Below are 22,961 nucleotides of genomic sequence, written 5' to 3' on the forward strand. Positions count from 1 at the left end.
CTGAACCCAAACCCCCCTTCAACTTATTAATGCTTTAGATTTTTTCTTTTAAAAGTCCATCACATTTTTTTATTTTAAATTTATGTTCAAAGAGCACAACACGTTTACTTTCTGCCGAAACATCAACATGAAATTAGACAAATACAGTTGTGTGTGGATTGGCTGGCTTTTGTGCTAAGTTCGTGTACCTAATGTCCTATTGACCAGCAGTGGTTACTTTGGTCGGGGGGATTTTAGTCTGACGATAATTTGACCCTTTGCAGGGCACTGAGATCTATGTGGTTGTGTGTGCGTACTTGGGAAGGTGTGTGTGTGTGAGTGTGTGTGTGTGTGTGATGTTTTAGGGGAGCCTCGGTAGACTGGAAGGAAGTCTGAACGCCTTCCACGTTGTGAAGGCGTTCAGACACACACACACACACACACACAAAACAGCAGACCCAAAATGATTATAATCCCAAACTGTTACGCGCGATCTGCTCGCGCCGTTGTGTTTGCGTGGCGTTCGATAACACGGGATTTTAGATTCAGGTTGGTGAATGTAGCCTGAGAGGCTCTCTGTTGACGTGGAATGTAAACACACAAGACGTGTGTTTATGGCCTTAAAATTAAAAAACGTATAGACAAATGTCAGAGGAGAGTGGTGTATGATTGATGTCCCGTAGAGAAGGGGCATTGTTTCTCCCAGCCTCGGGGACAGGAGAGAGCCCATTTTCCCTCCTCGTGCGCTCGCAGCATAGCCTGCGTTTCTCTCCCCCCCCTTTTTTTTTTTACCCCCATTTCTCCCAGTGCTTTCGGGTAGATATGCCCCATCCACATAACGTGGTGCTCGCCAACAAAAAAAAAAAGGGAATTTAATTATTTAAATGCACCAGCAAAATACTCTTATGGGAAGCATTTGGATATTTCATGCAAAGAGAGTGTATATGGACACGTGCACGCACACCATGTACAAACAGTCTTGCCATAGCCACGAAGTTTAAAGGATTTTTTTTCAACCTAAAAGAAGAAGAAGAAAAAAAAAACCTTGAAAGTTTGAGTACTTGAGCACTTTTTGTCAGAAGAAGACTTGAAAAATACCAGAGTAGCTATATTTTTGTGCACTTCATAAGCCTCTGGTCCACCAGAGCATTTGATATTTTCTTTGTTCCTTTATCGTTGGTTCCTGGGAGGCGCTATCAGCATCTACACAGCGTTAGATAGACGTGCCATGCATTGAAAAGCCTAATAGAAAGACGGCTGATGTGTGTTTGGGTAACGCATGTACCCACATTTCTCTATAGCATATCAGGGAGCCCTATTTAAGTAAATGACTAAGGCTATGAGGGATACATATAAAGTCCATTCCTGGTCTATTTCCCTGTTTTTATTGGCCCCACTCCTTTGCACTGGAGCATAAAGGTGATTTGATTTGTGTTTGTGATTACAGTGTAGCCTGTATTTATATATATATTTATATAGGCTATATGCAGTATATGTAGCTGACATGCATAGTGTTTTGCCATTGTAAGGAGGCGAGGGCCACTGCTGCTGACTCCGTAGGAGTTGATCGAAATAGCTGTTTTGTTGCTGTGTTCATTAATAAGCAACACCGCAAATAACAATCCTGATTGCAGCAAGACAAATAAGTGAAACCGAGATATTCATGGGACATGAATGGCATACTTATTTTATAAGCAGATACCAGATTCATAACTGTGTTGCTGCAGGACCCTCTGTACGCCCATTAAAAATAAATAAAACAAAATAACAAAAATTAAGAACATTCTCTAAAGCGAGACAGCATTTTACATTAATTGACATGGAATCGGATTTATATATAAAACTGTGAAGAAATGACCTTAACATAATTTACATAAATAAGCACCATTAATCAAAGCATTTATTTCAGTCAGGAACTCTACATGCTGGGGAATAACTTAAAGTCCCCAAAAGGATAAAAACTGCTTTTGTGCAGATGGTTTTCTTAATGTTTTAGTGCAAATGCCCCCGAGGTCCGGCTTGTTTATGACCAGTCCTTGTCGAGCCCAGACTTTAACATCTCCCTCACCGAGACACGTTTTTTTTTTTTTTTTTTTTTTTTAACCTACTGTGGACTATTGTACTGTGGGTATATGAATCAATTGTTTAGCTACAGTTCAGCCAGATCCCTCTTTTCTTTTTCATTCTTTGGATTGATAAATAAGCATTGTTAGTTGTTTGCGTCGTGTTTGGTCATAGACTTAGGAAGAACGTGTGTGTGTGTGTGTGTGCGTGTGTGTGAGGACCTCCATTCATGGTGCAAACAATGTTGTGCAGATGAAATCCACGTTTATACCTTGTTCCTGTTTGGAGCAGGTTATACTCATCTTCCTGCCATAATCAATCGTTAAGGCATTGAGAGGTGCTCATATGTAAATTTGCTTTTAAAAGCATGTTGTTGTAGCTTTTTGTTGCTGAATGTAGCTTGTTTGTCTAAACTTGATCACTGACTGTCTCTCAACGTTGTCTTCAGCGCCTCATCCCTGCTTGGCTCGTTATTGTCAGCGCTCTGACTTGTCTCCTGCTCTCTCTTTTGTAGGACATGACGGGGACTCAGTTCATACCCTGCAAAGCCAGAACTCCGCTCAATGCAAGGGGCGCCCGAAGTTCATAAAAGGGATTATTTGCATCTGGGAGCATAAAACCTTCGGTGCCACCGGATTTTTTTTTTTTTTAACTTTGGAGTTGGGATTTATCGGTTCACATCGGGATGGAAAGCCGCGATTTCGCTCCTCCGCACCCTCTCCTGACGGAGCGAAGCGCCTTGGTTCACAGCGCCGCGTCACGGATGGCGCCAGGCGGCCACGGCTCCGTTCAGCACCCCGCTCACTTCCAGCCCGGGAAATACTATTCATCCCACCTCGCCATGGGTCCGCACTCAGGTAGGTTTAACACGCCGCGCTTTGCGTGTATCCACGACAAGTGTAGGTTTGGAAAAAAAGGAAAGAGAAGTAAAGCTCCTACACTCTGCTCGCTATGGAGCATATGTTTTCCATACTGAAAACTTGGGGGAAACCAATTGAAGCTCTCAGGAACCAACTAGAATTTAACTTTAGAGGACTGGAAGGAAACCAACTTGTGGAAACCAGCAAAGATGTGCACGTTTTTTTCAAGAGTTGTATTTTTTAATCTTATTTAGTGAACTATTTAATGCACAGGTGCTTGCTGCCTGCCACAACATGGAAAACAGAACATGTCAGTGCAACCTCACATATTTCAAACACAAAACGTAGAAACAAATTGGACTCTTTCACGTATTCTTGCAAATGCGTAGAACTCCAGCCTTTATTTATTAATTCATTTTTATTTATTCACTTTTTAGATTTCTAAATCTAAAATTTTGTAACATAACCCACTTTTTTTAATTAAACCACTATTGGAAGCTTCTAGTGGGATGATCTTGGTTTAGATGTTTCTAAATAAGTAATTAAATAATAAAAACTGCTGTTCTATACTTACTTATAAGTCCACCTAAACAGTTAAGGGACAGAACCACGTTTTCATGGTTTCTTCATGAAGAGGGTGCGTTTGGCACCCATAGGTTCGGGACACATGTGGTTTGTAGTGGACCCACGCAGGGGTTCGCAGTGGTGGGGAGTGAAGTGGAGCTTTGGATAATAGAGGTGCGGGTAATACTAGAAAATCCGGTTTCTATATTGAGCGGGGACGTGACGGGGTGCGAATGGGTTGACAGTGCATGCATTAGATTTAACAAGTAGCTTTGGTATCCTGTCTCAATATGGGAGGGGTGTGTGTGTGTGTGTGTGTGTGTGTGTGTGTTCATGTGAACGTGTGTGCGTAGAGAGAGAGAGAGAAGAAAGAAGAGAGAAAGGTTCTCAAAATCCTTAATTGCATATCCTATTAATAGCAACATTAAGTAGACTAACTGGATGAGTGTGTAGGACGAGAAATTCCCTAAATGATAAAAAATTATTCTATTCAAAATGCAACTTTTTATTTTTAATTTCAAGTTAACACTGACCATTGTGTGATCCACATCCCCACCTTGTTCAGTGCTCAATAAATCGTGGTAAACAAAGACATGCGTAGAAAAAAAAAGCTACAATTTGATTATTAATTCTGAACATTTCGGATAAAATCCATGCTTGACTATTATAAAACATGTTAAAATGTCACTTGTCATAATTTAATTATCAGATGGATGAATTATTTAAAAAATGCCACATTTTTCAAACAATATTTTACTATTAATTTGTCTTTAAAATTATTTGACTTTTTTATTTAGTTTCTTGATTTTATCCATTCAATAGAAATATATATTATATTTCTAAATAATATATTGTCTTATTTATATAAAGAACTCACAATTACCCACAAACTTGGTAATTATGGATCTGACTATGTCTGAAAATGTATACTAAAGTTGAATATAAGGGATATATATATATATATATATATATATATATATATATATATATATATATATATATATATATATATATATATATATATATATATATATAAATAATATTTCTAAAGCTGTTGTTGGCCCTTGGAAAGATTACCTGGTCATTATCTTTCATATATTGATTATATTATATTATATTGTCAGATATTTCATTGGAGATTCAGTGACTTGTTTTTATTAAATTTGACAGAAAATATTTTTACCAGTAATATGTTCACATCATTTTAAAATCATTGACAGATACTTGTCTCACCTGCATACCAATTCAAATACCACTTTGACAGATATTGCTGCTCACTGACATGCATTACAGTCCAATTTAAAAATGATTCTACGATGTTGAAAGGGGGTATAAGCATAGTAATGCAGGGTGATAATGCTATTGAAATATATTCAAGAGGGCCTCTCACTGGGTCTCAAGGTGCATGACACTGTATTGAGATTCCAGATATCCAGCTCTCCATGCATGTCCCTTATGGGGTTTTGACTGACATAATGGGCATGGAAGATTGTTGTTTTGGGGTGGGGGTTGGGGAACGTGTGTGTGTGTTTGGCGGGAGGTTAGGATGGTGGGGTTACCTTTGTCCTTGCCCCCCTTAGAGATTCAGAAATCTGTATGCCCTGCCCTAGGCCTCGGCACAGGGGGTAGATATGATGTGGAGTTGGCCAGTAGGGCAGGAGGGGGGTTATGACAGGAGTTCGTTTCAGATCTTTGTGAAGACACACACACACACACACACACATACACACAAATATTTTCTCTTTCATTCTCTTTTTCCAGTCTCATTCTACCGGACTGAGTGTATCACTTACAGAAATTTAAAGTTAAGATGAAAAAAGAGAGAGAAAAAAAAGACTTCCCTCATTCTCCTGTTTCTTCGTATCCCAGAAAACCTGCAATCCATCAATTTGCTGAAGCCTCTTATTTAGATCAGCATGGTGTCTGCTTGAATATGGTCGCGCTTGACAAACTGATGGAATGACAGACGTATACCGACGCCATAAGACTCGGTCTCCATTTGATAACCCCCCCCCCCCCCAAATGATATTACACAAGCATTTAGATTATGGATAGGAGCAGTGGGAAAACCTTTGTCTCAGTCCGTCTATCTGTCTCCCTGTCTTTACCCTCCCATTTTCATTGCTTCTCTTTTATTCCTATCTTCTCTCTTTTTTTTCTCTCTGTTAAGTGATGTTAGCCCGTGGGCAGCAGTTGTGTAAGTGCATGTGTGTGTGATTAGGGTTAGGTTTTTGCCTGCAGTAGCACAGGTGTGCAGTGTTATGGAGGGCGTGGCAACGCTTGTCATTGAACAGGTGTGTTGCTTCCCAGACAGCAGACGGTTTTTGTTTACATGAGTGTGTATGGGAGGGAGTGCGTGTTTGTGTGTGACCTAGTAATACAGATAGAAGGAGTGTACATTCATGTTACGAGTCTACACACATACACACAGCTGCTCACACACTCATTCACTGGCTTTCTGTCTTTAGCTGCTCATTTTTTGGGCTTTGAGAAAGTGATGAAGCTAATAAAGCCCACTGTTTTGGTTCGACAGCACAACCTCTTTCCACGTCTTTCTTTTCTCTTCATTCTTCCCCTTTGTCCCCTTTTGTCTCTGACCTTCCTCTTTTTAACCCTCTCTTCTTCCTCCTTCTCCCCATGCTGTTTTTCTTGTTAGCGAGGCACAAGATCCTTCGGTTAGATTCTGCATATCTGTGCTATAAATACGTGTAGCTGTATGTGTGCTTTACATGCAATGGCCCCGTCCATTCATCATGATCCTGCCAGGAAAATCTCTCTTGGAAGTTTCTTGCCTTTGATCGTCACAGCGGCATCGCTGACACACCCCTTCACCTCCCTATCCGCGCACACCTTCACACATAAATGGCGAGCACCGTGTTGAAAAAGAGGATGATGTATTTGTGTGCATGCATGAGTTTGGTGTCTGTGTGAGTACATGCTTGTGGAATTTGAGATACAAAATCAGTGGTTAATACAGATATGCAGCGATGTGCGAGTGTGTGTGAGTGCAGTTATGTTAAAAAGCAGGAGGAAAGTTAAGGTTTTTATAGATAAAGAAAGGAAAGAAAAGGGATGATAAGGCAAAAAAAAAAAACATGGGGGGAGGGGTGGAAGGGAGGGAGGGGAGTGGAGGAAGATAGGCTGAATGTTTCCACCTGGTTGGTAATCCAGTCAGATTACCACTGCCTCACAGCACCCACTAGCCATCATCCCCAACTCCCCAGTCTGGCATCTCCACTGCCTCTCAAGAGTGTGAGTGAAAGCAAGAGAGAGGAGACATTTGGCTTGGTGTGTGTGTGTCTGTCTGTGCTACATGTGTATGTAGAGAGAGAGAGAGAGAGAGAGAAACAAAACAAAGGGAGAGAGAGATGAGTCAGCAGTGGGTGAGACCCAGTCAGAAACCCCCTCCTTTAACCATCCAACTCTACCCAGGGTACAAGGGGCACATCTCGGGTGCAGCTTGCAAGACGGCCCCCTGCTTGGAGGAGACAGCTGGTAAAGGCTGCAGCCAGTCGAGCTGAGACTGGAAGGAGAAGACTGTAAACTGTCAGTTCAGTTCATTTAAAAAAAAAAAGAAAGAAAAAAAAAAAAAGAAACAAATCCAAATTGACTTCATACAGCTCAGCACACAACCGGATCAATACTGTGGCATGCGACACAAGACCAGAGCATGAGTACAGCTTTTGCGCTCTTTTTCTTTCTTTCTTTTTTTTTTTTTTTATGGTGGCTTTTATGGTTTTCAGGTGTTAGGAAAGAATAATAAAATATAAACAGAAACCACAAATCCACTAGTAATTTCACATTTAAAAAAGGAGCAAATCTATCTAAATGGATATGCTAACTACAGAAAGTTTTAATGCACTTTTTCTTTTGAGCTTCAAAATATTGGAAAACCCATTTGAAACCCACTTAAGTGTTGCTCTTATCTAATTGTAAAATAAAATATGCAGCAAAGCCATAGAAATGAGTTAAATGAGTCTGACTGTTTGAAATTTGTTGACACATTAGAAGCATTAAGTCATTAAATGAGGCCAGTGAAGTCATTAAAGGCATTTCCATTACAAATTAGGCTCTTGTGCATGCTTTGATTTTTTTAAGCAAACCATGGTGCATTGTTTGAATATATTCCTGAATGTTTCACTGCAGCTAATCAAACTGACCTCAGAGTGGCTGCGGCCACGATTTGAGCTGTCTAAAAGGTCATAGAAATACAAAGATCTAGAAAAAATATGAATATGTGATGGAAAAAAAAACACCTCTTTGATGCTGGAGTTTTGAGTAAAGCTTGCATTTGTTCTGAAGAACATTTGCCACTCTGACAGAAAGACTTTTGTCTCGTCTCCAACTCTCGTCCAACACGAGAACAGCTGCTTATTGTCGGTAGCAGTGATTTGAAGGGAGTGGGGTGCGTTTGGTTGCGACATCTCCGGGGTGTGAACACACACCACCATCTGATGACTTGGCATGTGAATGGAAAGCGCCAGACTTCCTGTGTCCATGTGCTCGCCTTTCTCTCTCTCTCTCTCTCTCTCTGTCATGCTCCTCTTCCCCCTTTTCTTATGCGTGTTTTTGCCTTCCTTGGCCAGACCCTTGCTTCTTTCTCACTCTCCTCTTTTTCCTTCTGCTTTCCTTTTTTCGCTTCCCCTTCGCTATTGCGTTTGTTCCTATCAGCTTTTCTGAGTGGTCCTCCAGCACTCCTTCCTCCCCCCTCCTCAGAGCCATGTTCCTCCCCACTCATCTTTGCTCTCTTCTCTCTTTTCAATCGATCCCCACACCTCTTATATCCATCTCCCGCCTCTGTCTTAACTCCCCACACACCCATCGCCTCCTTGCGTTGTTAGCAGGCCAGGCTCTCTCAGCACTCCTCCTATTTCTGTCTCAATTTCAGCCTGCTTCCTCTCCCTTTCCACATTGCCTTGTTTGTTTCTCCCTTGTCTTTTTCTTGCACCCCACCCCCTCTCGCAGCCCCTCTCCACCACATGGCCGGTTGTTAACGGGCCCGTCCCGGTGCTACTCGGCCCATGGCCAAATCAGTAAATCAGAAATGTTTGGAGGATTTGGCAAGAGGGAGTGAGAGCTCTGCGAGGCGCATTTGAAGTCAGAGCAATGAGAGAAAAATGTCATTTTAAACAGGCTGAAAAACACAAGGCTGAAACAGCATCTTGCAGGAGGAGGGGGGAACCGTGTGTGAATGTGTGTGCCCGTGTGTGTTTTCATTTACAGATGCAGTGTAAGGTGCGGTTGTAGCTATTATTCATTATATGATTGCATGAAAGCCTTGCATGGTACGTGAGAAGAAGGTGTGTGCGCAGGCACTATAATGGCCTGGTGTTTTATTGCTTTCCTCCTCTTCAGAGGGGGTCAAGGCAATTCCGTGCTTATGCAACATAACAGAGTGATGACATCACTTAGACATGATGTCACAGTCTCAGCTGATTCACAGGTTCATGCACCCTGAAAATGCACACCACCATGCCAGACTGTGCAGCTACAGCAACCCTTATCGCAGCAGCAAAACGACACCTGAGCTAGGCCTGCTCTTTATCCTTCTCAGGACCACATTTATGCCTGACTCATCGTCACTGGAGCTGACTTATTTGACACAGCAAGGACCTTTTTCTCAGCTGCGGTGTTTTGGTTCTCTATTCGACTCATTTCAGCTCTGTTTGGCTCATTCATATTGTAATGGGCTCCATTCAGGCCGGTCTATGTGCAGTTTGTTTTGCTGTCAGGGGCTTAGATAGATGGCGGGGCTGTAGGTTCATCTGGAGGTGAGGTTAAAGAAGGCAGAGCGGTCGGACTGCCTCCTGACTGCAGGACCTTTTGGTTTTCATGACTCACACTACTGCTGGAACTCAGATTGAGCAGATTTAGCATTTGGTTTCAAAGACAATTAATGTGCTCCTAAATAGAAAATATGTACATATTTGCGTAAGTGTGTGTGTGTGTGTGTGTGTGTGTGTGTGTGTGTGTGTGTGTGTGTGTGTAAGAGAGAGAGAATGAGTAAGTGAGTAAGAAAAAGAGAGAAGCAGCTGTGTGGAACAGCATGGATCGTTACACAGTGACACACATGAAAGCATTAAGTATATTCAGGAACCTTTGTTGAATATACATGGAGCTGTATGCAGCTTTGTGTGTGTGTGTGTGTGTGTGTGTGTGTGTGTGTGTGTGTGTGTGTGTGTGTGTGTGTGTTGCCTGAGCTGAGACTTGTGAGAAGGAAAACAAGAAAAGAGAGCAAGAGAGGGAGTAAAAGAAAAAAAAACAAAACAAAGATCCGTCATCAGTCATTCATGGATAATCAGTCTCGTGGGACGTTCACACTACACACACACACACAAACATGCACTCACACAGCGCTGGGGTCCTAATCCTACTGGGACTCCTCATGCCTCTGTGTGTGCCTGTCTAAATTTTGGATCCAGGCTGATTAGAAGAAAACTCTCTCCTGTACCTCTGCTTCTCCCTCCGTCTCTTCTTGTCTGCATCTTTGATTGCTAGTAAAGTGTCTCTTCTACTTCTCTTTGTGTTTCTCTCTTGTCTCTTTAATAACCACCTACTGTCTTTTCTGCTCGTTTTGATGTGTGTTTTTGTAATGTTTGGAAGCGTACATGCATGCATAATATAAGCAATTCTTTGGTGTGAGAATACACACTTACATATGCTTTTTTCTTTTCCATTTTTGCACATGCACACTCGCACTTCTGCGAGTGTGATGCTTCATCATTAGTGATGTCGGTATTTTAGCAGTCTTTGCTTATGCTGTCTATCTTCAAATAAAATAAGATTTAGTGACATTGACGTTATTTACAAATACTGAATAGAGTTTATTTAGAGGGGGGAAAAATGAACAATTACAAGAAGACAGAAATTCTAAACTTCATAATCATAAAGATGTAACAGCTCATGTTGATGTGCCAGGATGTTTCCCATTATTTTTCTGATAGGGTATTTCTTTGCATAAAGTGTGATTCTGCTGTTGTGCAACAAAAGACTGATTGCCTCACCCAGTGACTGCATGGAAACACAATATGAGATGCACATCAATATGCAACTCATCTACGCAGTAACAGATTGAATACTCACCAATTCCTTCGCAGGCCTGAACAGGAAAAAAGGTGTATAAATGGGTGAGTTTTTATAAATGATCTGAAACTCTTTATACATTTCAAACTTAAGCTTTTGGATTCAACTATGTTTGAGGTTTAACTGACTGGCAGTATTTTAATTAATAGTACTGTGACAACTATGTCGCAATACTTGATAATATTAACTCCTACCTTTTCGAAAAGATAAATTTAATTGCTGGCTGTTAGATAAAAAAGTTAAGAGTCGCCTTAAACCACGGGGTGGGTCTTCAGTTTGTTTAAACAGACCGAAACTCAAGGACATTTGGTTTATGATTTACTTAGATAAAGTGAAGCATCAATCCTTGACAATTAATAACCTGGAACATTTGCAGTTCTGCTTATAAAGGAATGTCAACAGTTAGCCAATAATTGTGTGTAGCGCTCACAGACTGCACCATCCTGTTCTTATTATGCTTTTGTATATTTTTCCTCAAGCTTGGTTTTCTTTTGTTTTTTTTTTTTTATTTGTATTGTGGTAGTTAGGTTGTAAAAATGCATTATAAAGCCATATTGACCATTTCTTTCCATAGACCAGGGTCTTTGGCTGTGTATAAATATTTCTTTTTGTGCTTAACTTAATATTCCTTTGAAGTAAAAATGAACAATTTGAAAGACAACATTAGTCATTCTTAAGCAAAATGCCAGTTATTGACACAGTGCCATTTCTTAGGGATGTGTATACAGTATTTGTTTTTAAAAAGTTTTGTGTTTTCACCTTTTTTTTTTTTTTCGCCCAATAAATCAAGAAGATGACAGGGTGTCTGAATTGTTAATGAAAATAATCCTCAGCTTCAGTTCTGAGATTCATTTTTAACTCCATCAATCATTTTCTTTGTCTTTCCTTTTGTTTATTCTCCCTCTCCTTCCTATTCATTTCTTCTCTGCAGACCTCTCCAATAAACTTTTATTCCTGTGTAAATATTACAGTAATGAAGGAACATAAAGAATGGAAAAGCCATGCTGAAATAAGGTCAGACTAGGTTATTCTCACCTGCTTTCTCTCCCTGTGCATCTGCCTCCTCCCTTCTCTCCCTCACTCGTTGCCTCTCTCTCTCTCTCTCTCTCTCTCATGTTCGCCGTCTGCTGATCTCGCTTTTCTCTCTTGTTCAGTCTCTTCTCCCTCTCACACACAGGCACAAGCTCACTTTCTGATGCCCACACATTCAGTATACTTGCAGACACAAGCGTACACACACCGGTGCAGGCATACACATATACACACGATGACACCTGCATGTCGAGTTGTTGAGGGTCTAATTTAAGTAAAGTGCTTCTCTTGGAACCACAACCCCTCAACTCACGATGATGGAGGATGATGCAGTGCGAAGAGGTTGAACACACACTCACACACATGCTGAGTTATACGTAGACACACACACACAGCTTCCTCCAGTGATGCTGAGATATGACTCTCCTTGGTGTAGGACTAAGGAAGGCTTTGTAGATGGCTTTCAAGTAGCATGTTGCAATAATAATGTGATATTTGATCCCTGCAGGGAAATTCGCAGCCTCTGTGCTGCTGGCAGACCTAACAGTATGGTCAGTTAAAGCAGTGTTGTGCTGGGGATGGAGTGTTTTTCTTAAGGATATTTCAGTGAGATGGATGCTAGCTCACTTGGATGTGGTTAAATTTGGGTCTGCTGGTTAAAGGATGTTGTCTACTCTGCTGTAACCGCCTTCCTGCTTCGCTTCTGCAGTGTAGGTGTGTTTGTTTCCACTGGTGTTTGAACTAACTTTAGCTGAAGCGGGATTGTGTTGCACCACTGCTGCAAATCTTGAGCTGCAATCACAAAAATAGCATCCAAGTGTTTTGTTTTTAGTTGCTCATGTCCAACAGCTACTGATAAATGCAGCTATATCCAGATCTGAGAGGATCTTACTTTTACTTCTTATTTACAATTCAGCTGTTAATATAAGAAATTCTTCGTCTGTATTTTTTCCAGAACCTGTTACCTTTTTTTGACAATTGCTCTTCAGCTAACTTTTTACTTGTGGTGGCAGAAATATAACATTCCAAGTTTTATCCTTTTTTTTGTAACTTGGACTTTGTAAACACAATCTTACAAAACACTTTTATTAACTTATTAACCCTTAAAACTCCAAGCAATTTTTTTTCTATTTTTTTGTCCGCCTAACCTTTGTGCATGTATAATCTCAACCCTTTCACACACAGTCAAATAATGAACATCTTTTTTTTCAGGACAACCTGGGCAATCATATTATGTATTCTAAAATGATGCTAAAAATAAAGAAAAAACAAAACGGAAATTGAATGTCACAGAATGTAATTTTTTAACATTTTTAAAAGACATAGATCACCAATGGGGAATCTTTTTCATTTATAAATATGTTTTTCTCTCAGGCCTTGGCTATCAGCAGAAAAAGATCCCAACATTCTAACATAAACACAACCAAAATTATTTACATTTTACCATTTTTTTCCATTCATTTCCCTCTCACTCCTTGAGTCACTTGTGCCACTCTTAGAAAGATTTTCTGTCTGGAACAAAGACAGAGGGCTACATAATACACCTTACACTCCCAGGGGAGAAACTGTTGGACCTGACTGTTTTTTGTATTACTTTTTTCTTTTTGTTTTGTTTTTGATTATGGAAGATAACTATTTCAACTCACACTGATCTTTGGCTGCTCTGATTGGATGTCACTGTCATAAAAACAAACAACAAAAGAAGAAATCTGAGCATCTGATTGGTCAAGAGACGGATGGAAAATCATCGGTGTTTATATCTAGCTTCAATATGGAGATCCGCTATTATAATTGACACATTTTTAATGACAAAATGTAATGAATTATGAACGTAGCGTGGTGGAATTTACATCCGGAAATAACGCTGCACTTAATAGCTGGATTGAAAACCTTCTCGAAAGGTTAAAATTGTTCCATACTCACGATACATCACCCAAAGAGTGTGGTGGTGATAACTATTTTTACCCATTAAGTCTTGTTATGTGGTTCCTGAGATATTTTACAAAGTGTTGACGCTGTCGCTTTAGATCGGCACCAAAACAGATGAGTTCTGAGAGTCAAAACTACACGATGGTCAAAGGGCCAGAAACTACTTTTGTACCATCTTAGTCTGCCCTGCAACGTCCTCGGATTTAAAAATGACACACAAAAGAATCTATGATATAAACCCCTGAAACTGCAGAATAAAATTTAAAGCAGTAAAAGATACACAAATAGCTGACCAGAGTTAGCTAAATACTGCCATATGTCAGTAAATCAGTGAGCCTTTTTCACCAATGTGAAAGTTTAAACTCTTGTTTGAAGTGGCTAATGCCTGTTTTTGTTGAAGATAGGGGGGAATGGAAACAATCTTGATGCACCAGCTCTTTCTGGTCTCACCCAAACAAACAATAAACTCAGGTAACTTCAGAGATGATGCTGGTTCCAGAGAAAAAGTAATTACATCTCTCTCCATCTTTTGCTTTTTTAACTTTTATTTGGATGTCTGACACAGTCCTTGTTGTTTCTATTTAGGAAAACTACTTCTACTGAATTACAGCCAACCACAGGCAGCATAGCTTGAACTTCCACAATGTAAAAAGTAATCAAAAACGTTGAGTGAACTTAAAAACGTTTGAGCTGCAAAGTTTTTATTGACTTAACTCAACTGAAGGATTCTTAGGTTTTATGAACATAATAACTCAAAGTACAATTTTTAACCCTTTAACAACCATTTCTACACCAATGGCGTAAAATTACATTTGTCATAGCATTGTTTTTTTAAATTTATTTATTTTTATAGCATAACAAAGTGAGGATATATGCTTTTCTATATGCTGGCCCTGGACTGGTGACCTGTCCAGAATGTACCGTGTCTCTTACCAAGTGGGATGGGCTCCAGTCGCCTTCAACCCTGTTTTGGGATCACTGGTATAGAAAGTGTATGGATGGAATAAAGACTTCCTAACAGGAGAATGAGTAGTTGAGTGAACTTTAAAAAGTAAGTGAACTAAATTATCATCTACATCAGGGGTCAGCAACCCCGGTCCTCGAGTGCCGCAGTCATGCAAATGTTAGGAGTTTCCCTGCTGCAACACACCTGATTCAAATCAATGTCTAATTAGAAGACTTGTGCGGAGCTTGACATCAAACTCTGCACAAGTCTGCTCATTGGCCATTGATTTGAATAAGTATGTATGTTTAATTTCTAATTTATTTAATTATAAATCAAATATGGTCTCATTGCGTGACAATTTAGACTTAATGTTAATGTCTGTTTGTTTTGACTGTAAAACTGTTTGTAGTTAGGACCACGGTTAAGGACTTACAAAGTCTCACCGTGTGCAACAATAGAATATGTATCTATTAGGGATTGTTTGCCCATTTGCCCTACATTGCACTATGTAACCAGAGGTAGTAAATTTTGGTCAGTGGCGAGCTTAGGTTGTGTTTGAACTTCAGATGGTGTGATTCATGTAGAATCACAACTCTCTGTCTCCACTTTGCTCCCAGATCGCAGTGACGTGTTTTCTGTTAGTCATTTCTTCCTGGAGTCTTGACCCCCAGGTGTATTTTATCCAACAGCAGGCACATACAGCTTCAAATCATTATAATCTCTGTGTGTGTGTGTTTATGTACAAGTGTGTGTTGTGTGGCTAGAGACTGAATGGACCACAGAGGCGTGGCACAGGCATGTCGGACAGGATGACGACCATAGCTCCCAGAACATGCTTCTTCACTCTACACATACACAAGTCAGATGGAATTGCATTATTGACCCTCACCGCAGGCTTTCCTGAAATATCAGCAACCTTATGCTTTTAATTAGCGTGTCTGTGCATGTGTGTGTGTGTGTGTGTGTGTGTAAGCCTGCATGTACCATTTGTGTTTCATTCTGACCCAACCAGGAGACCCTGTCTCATGTAACCCCCCTTTTCCCCCAAATTCCACTGTTTTCTTTAGTAAAACATGGAAAAACTTACTTTGACACCCCTCCACTCCCCCCCTCCCACCTTTCCTGCTTCCTAAGAATCCCTCCTGTTGTGAGTTCCTGCTCTCTGCAACCATATATGGCCCTTCCTCCTATCGTGGGTGTGTGGCGTCCAAAAAGTCTGTGGTCAGAAGCAGAGACATTTTTTCTCCTCACTCAGTTTACAGGAGCTTTTTGTGGGTCGACTGAAAACTGAGCAGAACCAGAGTTCTTCTTTCCCCCTCTCTTTTTTGGGGGGAATTTTTCATGTTATAGAACACAAGGTGCAATGTTACAAATGTTCTTCTTTATGTTAATTTACCCTCCCTTCTTATTTCACGTTATTCAATGAGGTCTCCATTGACATATGAGCTACCTTTTTAATTGTTTTGATGTTGTGAATGCACACATGTAAGTGCTGTGATGACACGGTCATGGTATGGTGTTTTTCCACTCTGTATGTAACAAGATTCATACAATAAATGCTTTAGTAGAGAAGAAGCAAAACTAGACAGATTATGACCAAATTGTAGATTGCAGACCAGAGATAGATGTGTTTTGGTATTCCAGATAAAGGTAAACTAAGGAAGGGGTAGATAACTTTAAATGTGTTTGAAACACTTCCGGGAGAGATGGAGAAGAAATGGGGAGTTCAAAAGTGAGTAGAGAGCAAAAAAAAAAGAAGACAGAATATGAAAGAGGAGGAAGAAGGAATGAGAGAAAACAGGAAATCATAGAGATTGGGAATAGTTTGTGTAAACACATGTTTCTTCCATTTTACATAGATGTTGGTCTTTATTTTGGTTTCTTGAGATTTGTGTGCCATTGAACAGTGGACTTCAATATCTCTAAATCCTCGGATGCGGCCCTGGATGAAGCTCTTACTACTGTAGTCTCATGAATGCACAGAGACAGTAATAGAGAAAATGTGTGTGTGTTAGTGAATATTTGAATGTGTGTATGGATGGCAATGCCCTGGTCTGCAGCCTGAGAGTTCGACTTTGAGCAGTGCTGTTCATAGTCTGTTGATTTATGCGCCTCACAGGGAAATCTCTCATTTGTAGCTCTTTTCTTCTCATTTTTCCCCTCCACTCGTTTCCTCCCTTTTCTCTTTCTCTGTCCTTTCTCTTCTTGCTGCCATAATGTGATTCAGCACGGCTGCTTGTCCCAGGTGACATGCCATGCTTTGCTTGCACACCCTTCTCTCTTGAACATGAATGAGTCAAGAGGAATCGTTGATGAATAATAAGATAGAGCAGAAGGAAAATGCTATCTGGATCAAGTCGAGCAAAAGAACTCCTTTTCTCCTATGAACGTATCCTTTGTAAGCACCGCTCAGGCACTTACTCACACATTGAATGTGTTTGCGTCCCCAGTGCCACAATGCTTTTATGGACCTGTGTGTGTGTGTGTGTGTGTGTGTGTGTGTGTGTGTCTAAGCCCCTTGCACGACCGCCTTGTTTGAGTAGCCCTGTCACTTGTGCAATTCTGTGGTGTCAAAACAGATCAGAAAGGTTTGGCTTGACTTCTGCCCCTGAATACACACACATACATGAATGCACACCCACATACACACACCCACACACACACACACACACACACACACACACACACAGACTGAAGGCTTGGTGCCAGGGCCCTTGGTGGTTGGAGGCTTATGAAAGGGTCGAACTGACGAGAGGTTGCCAAGTGTACAGCAATAAGCGTAACAGCCAAGCTAACGAGAGTCAAAACCTCTGACACACACAACCCCCCACCCCCACCCCAACACACACACACTGAGACTGTACTTTCAGGCTCTTAAGCCTTCTCTTCTAGCGACAGTATGTAGGCTATGTGCTATATATGTGTGTGTGTGTGTGTGTGTGTGTGTGTGTGGTAGAGTTCAGTATATCAGTGTGAGCACAGAAGATTTTGTTAATTGGCAAATGTGACAATACAACAGAAGGGGATATCGATTTTCAATCGGATGGAGATTGATTTAACTCATCATCCTTCCAGGTGTGCATGTGTATGTGTGTGCGTTGGTGTGTGTGTTTGTGCGCGTATGTTTGTCTATGCATTGATCAGCAGCAGTCCATTCAGCAAGATGCAGCAAAGGAAATCATTCCACTGCTTTATCCGTCTTCTTTCACCATGTGACATTGGTTTATCACCACTAACAACCCTCCCTTTGGTGTCTTTCTTTTCTCCTCTCATGTTTGCATCTTCCTCATCATCTTCCTCCTCTCTTTCTGTCTTTAGAATAGTAAGGAACCTTGGGACAGACTGTTTTGTTTCACTGTTGATTTTATCAAGTACTTTGCAGCAGCAGTCGAGACAAAGGCACAAAAAAAGGTGCAGGGTTACTATATAATTATTTTTTTGATTGAATCTACTCTGATCATTTTTTGCCTGGGCACATCAGCATCAGCCAGGGTATAGCCTAGTTTTGGTGGTGCTTATACAGTTTATAAGGGAACCTTTCAATGCCGCTGTGTCTAAATATAACTGCTGAGCTTTTTCAGTGGGTCTGATTTATTCTTAAGTAAAACTGACATTGTGCATCTTAAATATGTGAAAACTAAACAAATTAAAATTCAAACTTCAATTAAAAAAACAAAACAAAAAAAACAGTATTTATTGCATTATACGAGCCAAATTTTTGTTCCCAACTTTTTAGACTTAAATGTGATTTAGCCTGCCATGTCACCATTGCTATTTTAATCACCCTTTCATATCAGCAGGAGTGCTGGGTTTTATGGAGAGTTTTTTTTTTTTTTTTTTTTTTTTTTTTTTACATGTTTATTTATTTTTCTTTTTGTGAAGTGCAAAATGGCTCTAAAATTTCACTGCTGTTAAATAATAAAATATGGCAAATATTTAAAATATTCAAATATTCTTTGATTATGTTCTTCTTTACCTTTCCTGGAAACATACTTATGTGGCTATTTTATCTGTGGCTTCTTTGTCCAAATGAATAATAACAATACTTTGGACAAACACCAAAAAAAGCCAAACAGTGAAAGTTGCCCAAAAAAGCAAAGAAAACGCTTCCAGTGTGTTAAATAATTTAAAGTGGATTTTCCCCTCAGCAAATCACATTAAATTCAATCATAAATAAACTGCAACAGATTCTGTTCACTTTTAGTACAGATGACTCCTTTAGTGTGAACAGAAACCCATAATTCTGGTTTTTATTACCTTGGATTGTCAACATTGGAGGATTCACTGCCTGCATGTTGACACACTTTTCCAAGTTATGATGCCAACTGGGAAAATGGGAAGCTTACAAACACATTTTCTTTTTTTAATTACCACTACTGAGACTGAGCGTAGCTGTCTCCTCAGTCAGCACCTTGTATTTATAATAAATGACATACGCACATAGAGAAATAGGTTATATACGAGGGTTTTTTGTTTTTGTTTGCCTTGATTTGTTTTTTTTAGCTAATCACAAACTCAAAACAAATAGTTGTGAGGTTTTTTGTGACTAATTCATTGTATTTGTATTTATAATTTGCTCTTTCTTTATGAAGCGACAGGAAACTACAAGAGGATGCAGTGGTGACGGATGGAAACAAATGTGTGGATCAGGATAGTATAAAGACGGAAACAGAGGCTGGGAAGAGAAGAAGGGGAGGAGGAGGAAAAAGAAACCATGGACAGAAATGAGGTTTACGTTAGTGGCTGGCCTCTGAGATGATTTTCCATATCAGCAGGCCAGAGGGAGTGGGCAAATATGATTTTCTCCTCAACTCACCAACAGAAAACAGACAGAGAGGGCATGGAGTCCAGTGACAGGAAAAGGGGGAATAGAGAGGGGGAAAAAAGAGGATAAAAGAAAAGAGATGAGTAAATGGAAAAAGATGGAGGAAAGGAGGGAAGGGGTGGAGATCTGATCTGATCTGATCTGGGGAGGCTCAGAGATTAAAGGACAGCTGTGGGAAGATAGCCAGAGAGGAATCTAAAATATTTACAATGCTAAAGTTACTAATCAACATCACTGCAGTTAGAAATGAGCGTAACAAGTTTTTTAAGTGTCATCTTTAAAGCCAGTCGGATGGGCAGGTTTCACTGCAAGATGATTATCTGCACTCCTCTACAAATAGTCCTATCGACAGTTGTAGCGCATTAGCTACGGGGAGCAGTGTGTACGTGTGCATGTGTCACTCTTTATTTGATATGTGTGCCTGTATATGTTTGTGTGGGAGTCTGCATTGCCAGGGGGGCTTGTGAAACCAGCCTTATACGAGCTGTGTTTTATTATGACTGGCTGAAAGTCCACTGATCTACAGTTGTACAAGGGAAAAACTGTAAAAATATCCTGTCTGAGAGAGAGTGAGAACAAAATAGAGAAAATAAATGTCGAGATGGGTCTATTTCTTTTCCTCTAAAATTTATTATGACTACTAAGAGTGAAAATATCAAGAGCAAAAGGGAAAAAAATGCGGGAATTTCTTCTTTTAAATTGTGTGGTATGTATTTGTGTGTGTTTTTCAATATGAATGTGTGTGTGTGTGTGTGTGTGTGTGTGTGTGTGTGTGTGTGTGTGTGTGTGTGTGTGTGTGTGTGTGTTTGATGCTTGGGATCCAGCTGTGTAAATAGACACACACACCCTGATTTGTCTCTTAATATATGCCACTGCTCCATCTTGGTTGTAATTTATCCCATGCCCTCCCTCTTGTGAGTGCATGTCTGGGTGCACATGTGTGCATTATGTGTGTGTTAGCTAGAGAAAGAGATTGGCAGACAGCTGAAGGCACTTGTGGTTGTGGTTGTCAGGGCGTCAGGACGTAGTTGAGGTGAGGGTACTGTACGCGTGCGAGGGTGCGCAGCCTGTGCGGACTGTTGTGGTTGTGGTAATTGCCTGTGATGCGACGCAGCGTTTATGGATACCGACCCAGCCCACCACCTCTCTCCCTCTTTCTATCCAGTGACTAATTACCTGATTCCCTGCAGATTTGTTTCCTCCTTCCCCTGCAAATGTTCAGTTTGTTCCACTAAGTGAGAGCGTGCTGATGAGAGGGGTGATACATCCAAACAAAACTAAACTGAATTCCTTACAGCTTGGTCATTTTGCTGAGATCGGACTTGATGGGAAATTCCTCTTCCTCTCATACTTCTTAGTATATCAAGTAGGAAAAGGTGACTGCAGACTGCACGATGACGGGAACATTTAAACCAGAAAGTTTTAACTTAATTGAGTTTCTGTAGAGATTTTCTTTGGGACAACAATGTGTGTGCCGTGTTTTTAAATGATCTGTCTCAAATAGACTGAACAGAAAGACTATTATTTTTATCAATACAGCTGTTTACACATAGCCTGGGAACCAGACGAACTGAGGGCTCATGTTTCATTTGCTTAAGCAGAATGCATCTGGCTTCACTCCCCTTCAAACAGATATTGCCTCGGCCTTTCTCGGTACAGGCCAATCGCAACTGTTTATCTATAATGGGCTGGGTTTGATACAATTACTGCATGGTGGAGTGCCACTGAGGCACTCTGCTCAGCCCTATGTCACGTTTTATTGCTCTATAGGTCTATTCAGTTGTGTTTAATATCATTTTTGTCTGTGCCTGTTGGTAACACCTAACAAAATTGAAAATTAACCGAGAGGTTCAACAATAATATGCATTTACGCATTTGTCTGGTGATATGAGACCAGTTTCCATAATTTAGGTTTTAAGAGTGCAACACAACAATCAGTGCACTTGATTGAAAACTGATCATGTTATAACTGTTCCAGTGCCTCATCATGAACATAATGGTAACCCAAACAACTAAGGACTGTGGGAATGTATAATTTTGCTTCTGCGTGTTGGCTGTTTTGCACAGGGACTACTCAGACATTTAAACAGATGCTTTTCAAAGATAATGAAAAAAGCCAATGAAAAAATCCTTTTAGACCTATAAAGCCAAATGTATCATAATTGATACATATATTTTCTGAGACATTTCCCATCACTTTATGGTAGAAACTTTGCTTAAAACCATGTTGTGTTCACCGTATAATACGGTTTTTCTGCCCCCTGGTGAACACCAGAAAGCAGAAGAGCATGTAAAGCATGTAAAAAGCAATTTTCCCTCCTCTATCCTTAGAAATCTTGAGCCGAGCATCTGAAATTAAAATTTAAGTAATTCAGATCATTTTTTAAAATTTGAAGTCATTTCAATTAATTTTGTCAAGTAAAATTTGAAATTTTAAGAAAAGCTCTATAATTATTTAATTTTGTCTGATACATAAAGAAGAAGAAGAAGAAGAAGAAGAGGCCAGTCAAACTGCAAACTGAATTTATCAAAACATAGTATATGTAAAGATTTGAAGATATATCAACATCCAGCGTAAGAAGTAACTGCAAGACCACCATGACACAGCTTCAGGCTAGGTGAAGCTGACGGATGGATGGTGGGCTGGGTAGAAGCAACAACGGCACATAAACATAAATAAAGTATCTTTGATTTGATCAATTGATTAATTGATCAATTGATTATTTGCTAAAATTAAAAATTTTGCTATGCAATCATTCTGCTTGGGTATCTTCTTGGGTAAAAAAGATCAGAAACGACAACTCATATTAGTCTTTTAATACTAGTTGTATGTCAGATACACACTTCGGTCTTTTGTTTCTACTAAGCTGAATCCAAACTGAGATAAACAAACAAAAATAAAGTATCCTTGAAGCTTTTTCAAGTTTCCAATGAAAAACAAAAACAAACACCATAAAATATGCTTCCAAAAGATGCAATTTGCAATAATAAAACAAACAAAAACCACCATATTCAGAATAAAGCAAATCTTTCAATTGGCCAGAACTCAATAAAAATGAAGTGAAGATGCTAATGCAGTGATCCCAACTCTGGTCCTCAAGGCCCACTACCCTGCAGGTATTAATGTTTCCCTGCTGCAACACACCTGATTCAATTTAAATGAATTTCTGAATAGCTCTGCACCAGTCTGACATTGAGTCATTAATTTGAGTCAGGTGTTTTTAATCAGGGAAACAATTGCTACGTTTACATGGGAGTTTTATTTCCTGTTTAATTCAGAATAAAAGTTAATCCCCTTTAAACTAATGAAAAATGACCATGTAAACGCGTAATTTCTAATACAAATTTCTATTCGGAATTAAACTTAAATATAATTATTTAACCATCTTAACTAGAAGACAAATCCAAACTAATTAAATGCATTAATCAAATTATTATATTTGCAAGAATTTCCTTCCTTAAAATGGAGACAAAATTGAAATCATAGTCTTTTTATTCAAAGAATAAATGTTAAAAGTTAGCACTCAGCTAAGTTAAAAACTAAGCACGAAGCCAGAAATCATGGAATAGTGATACATTCAGAGATGAATTTAAACAGTCATATTAACACTTAAAGAACATGTCATGGATTAACAGACTTTAGAAAAACAAGTCAATGCATTTATCTTTAGTAGACTAG

At 39.7% G+C, this 22,961-nt stretch overlaps 1 protein-coding gene across 1 annotated transcript in view; it reads left to right on the forward strand.

Annotated features, from left to right (window-relative positions):
- Positions 1-2,728: 2,728 nt before the first annotated feature.
- bahcc1b (BAH domain and coiled-coil containing 1b) overlaps positions 2,729-22,961 on the forward strand; it is a gene marked incomplete at its 5' end in the record, with an annotated part of 50,869 nt that continues 30,636 nt past the window's right edge. Inside the window, one exon of the mRNA XM_079261086.1 lies at positions 2,729-2,900. Coding sequence (XP_079117212.1) covers positions 2,729-2,900 — 172 coding nt within the window. The remainder of the gene's footprint in view (positions 2,901-22,961) is intronic.

Source organism: Telmatherina bonti, assembly GCF_933228915.1.
Source record: "Telmatherina bonti genome assembly, chromosome: 21".
In the NCBI taxonomy this organism is placed as follows: Eukaryota; Metazoa; Chordata; class Actinopteri; order Atheriniformes; family Telmatherinidae; genus Telmatherina; species Telmatherina bonti.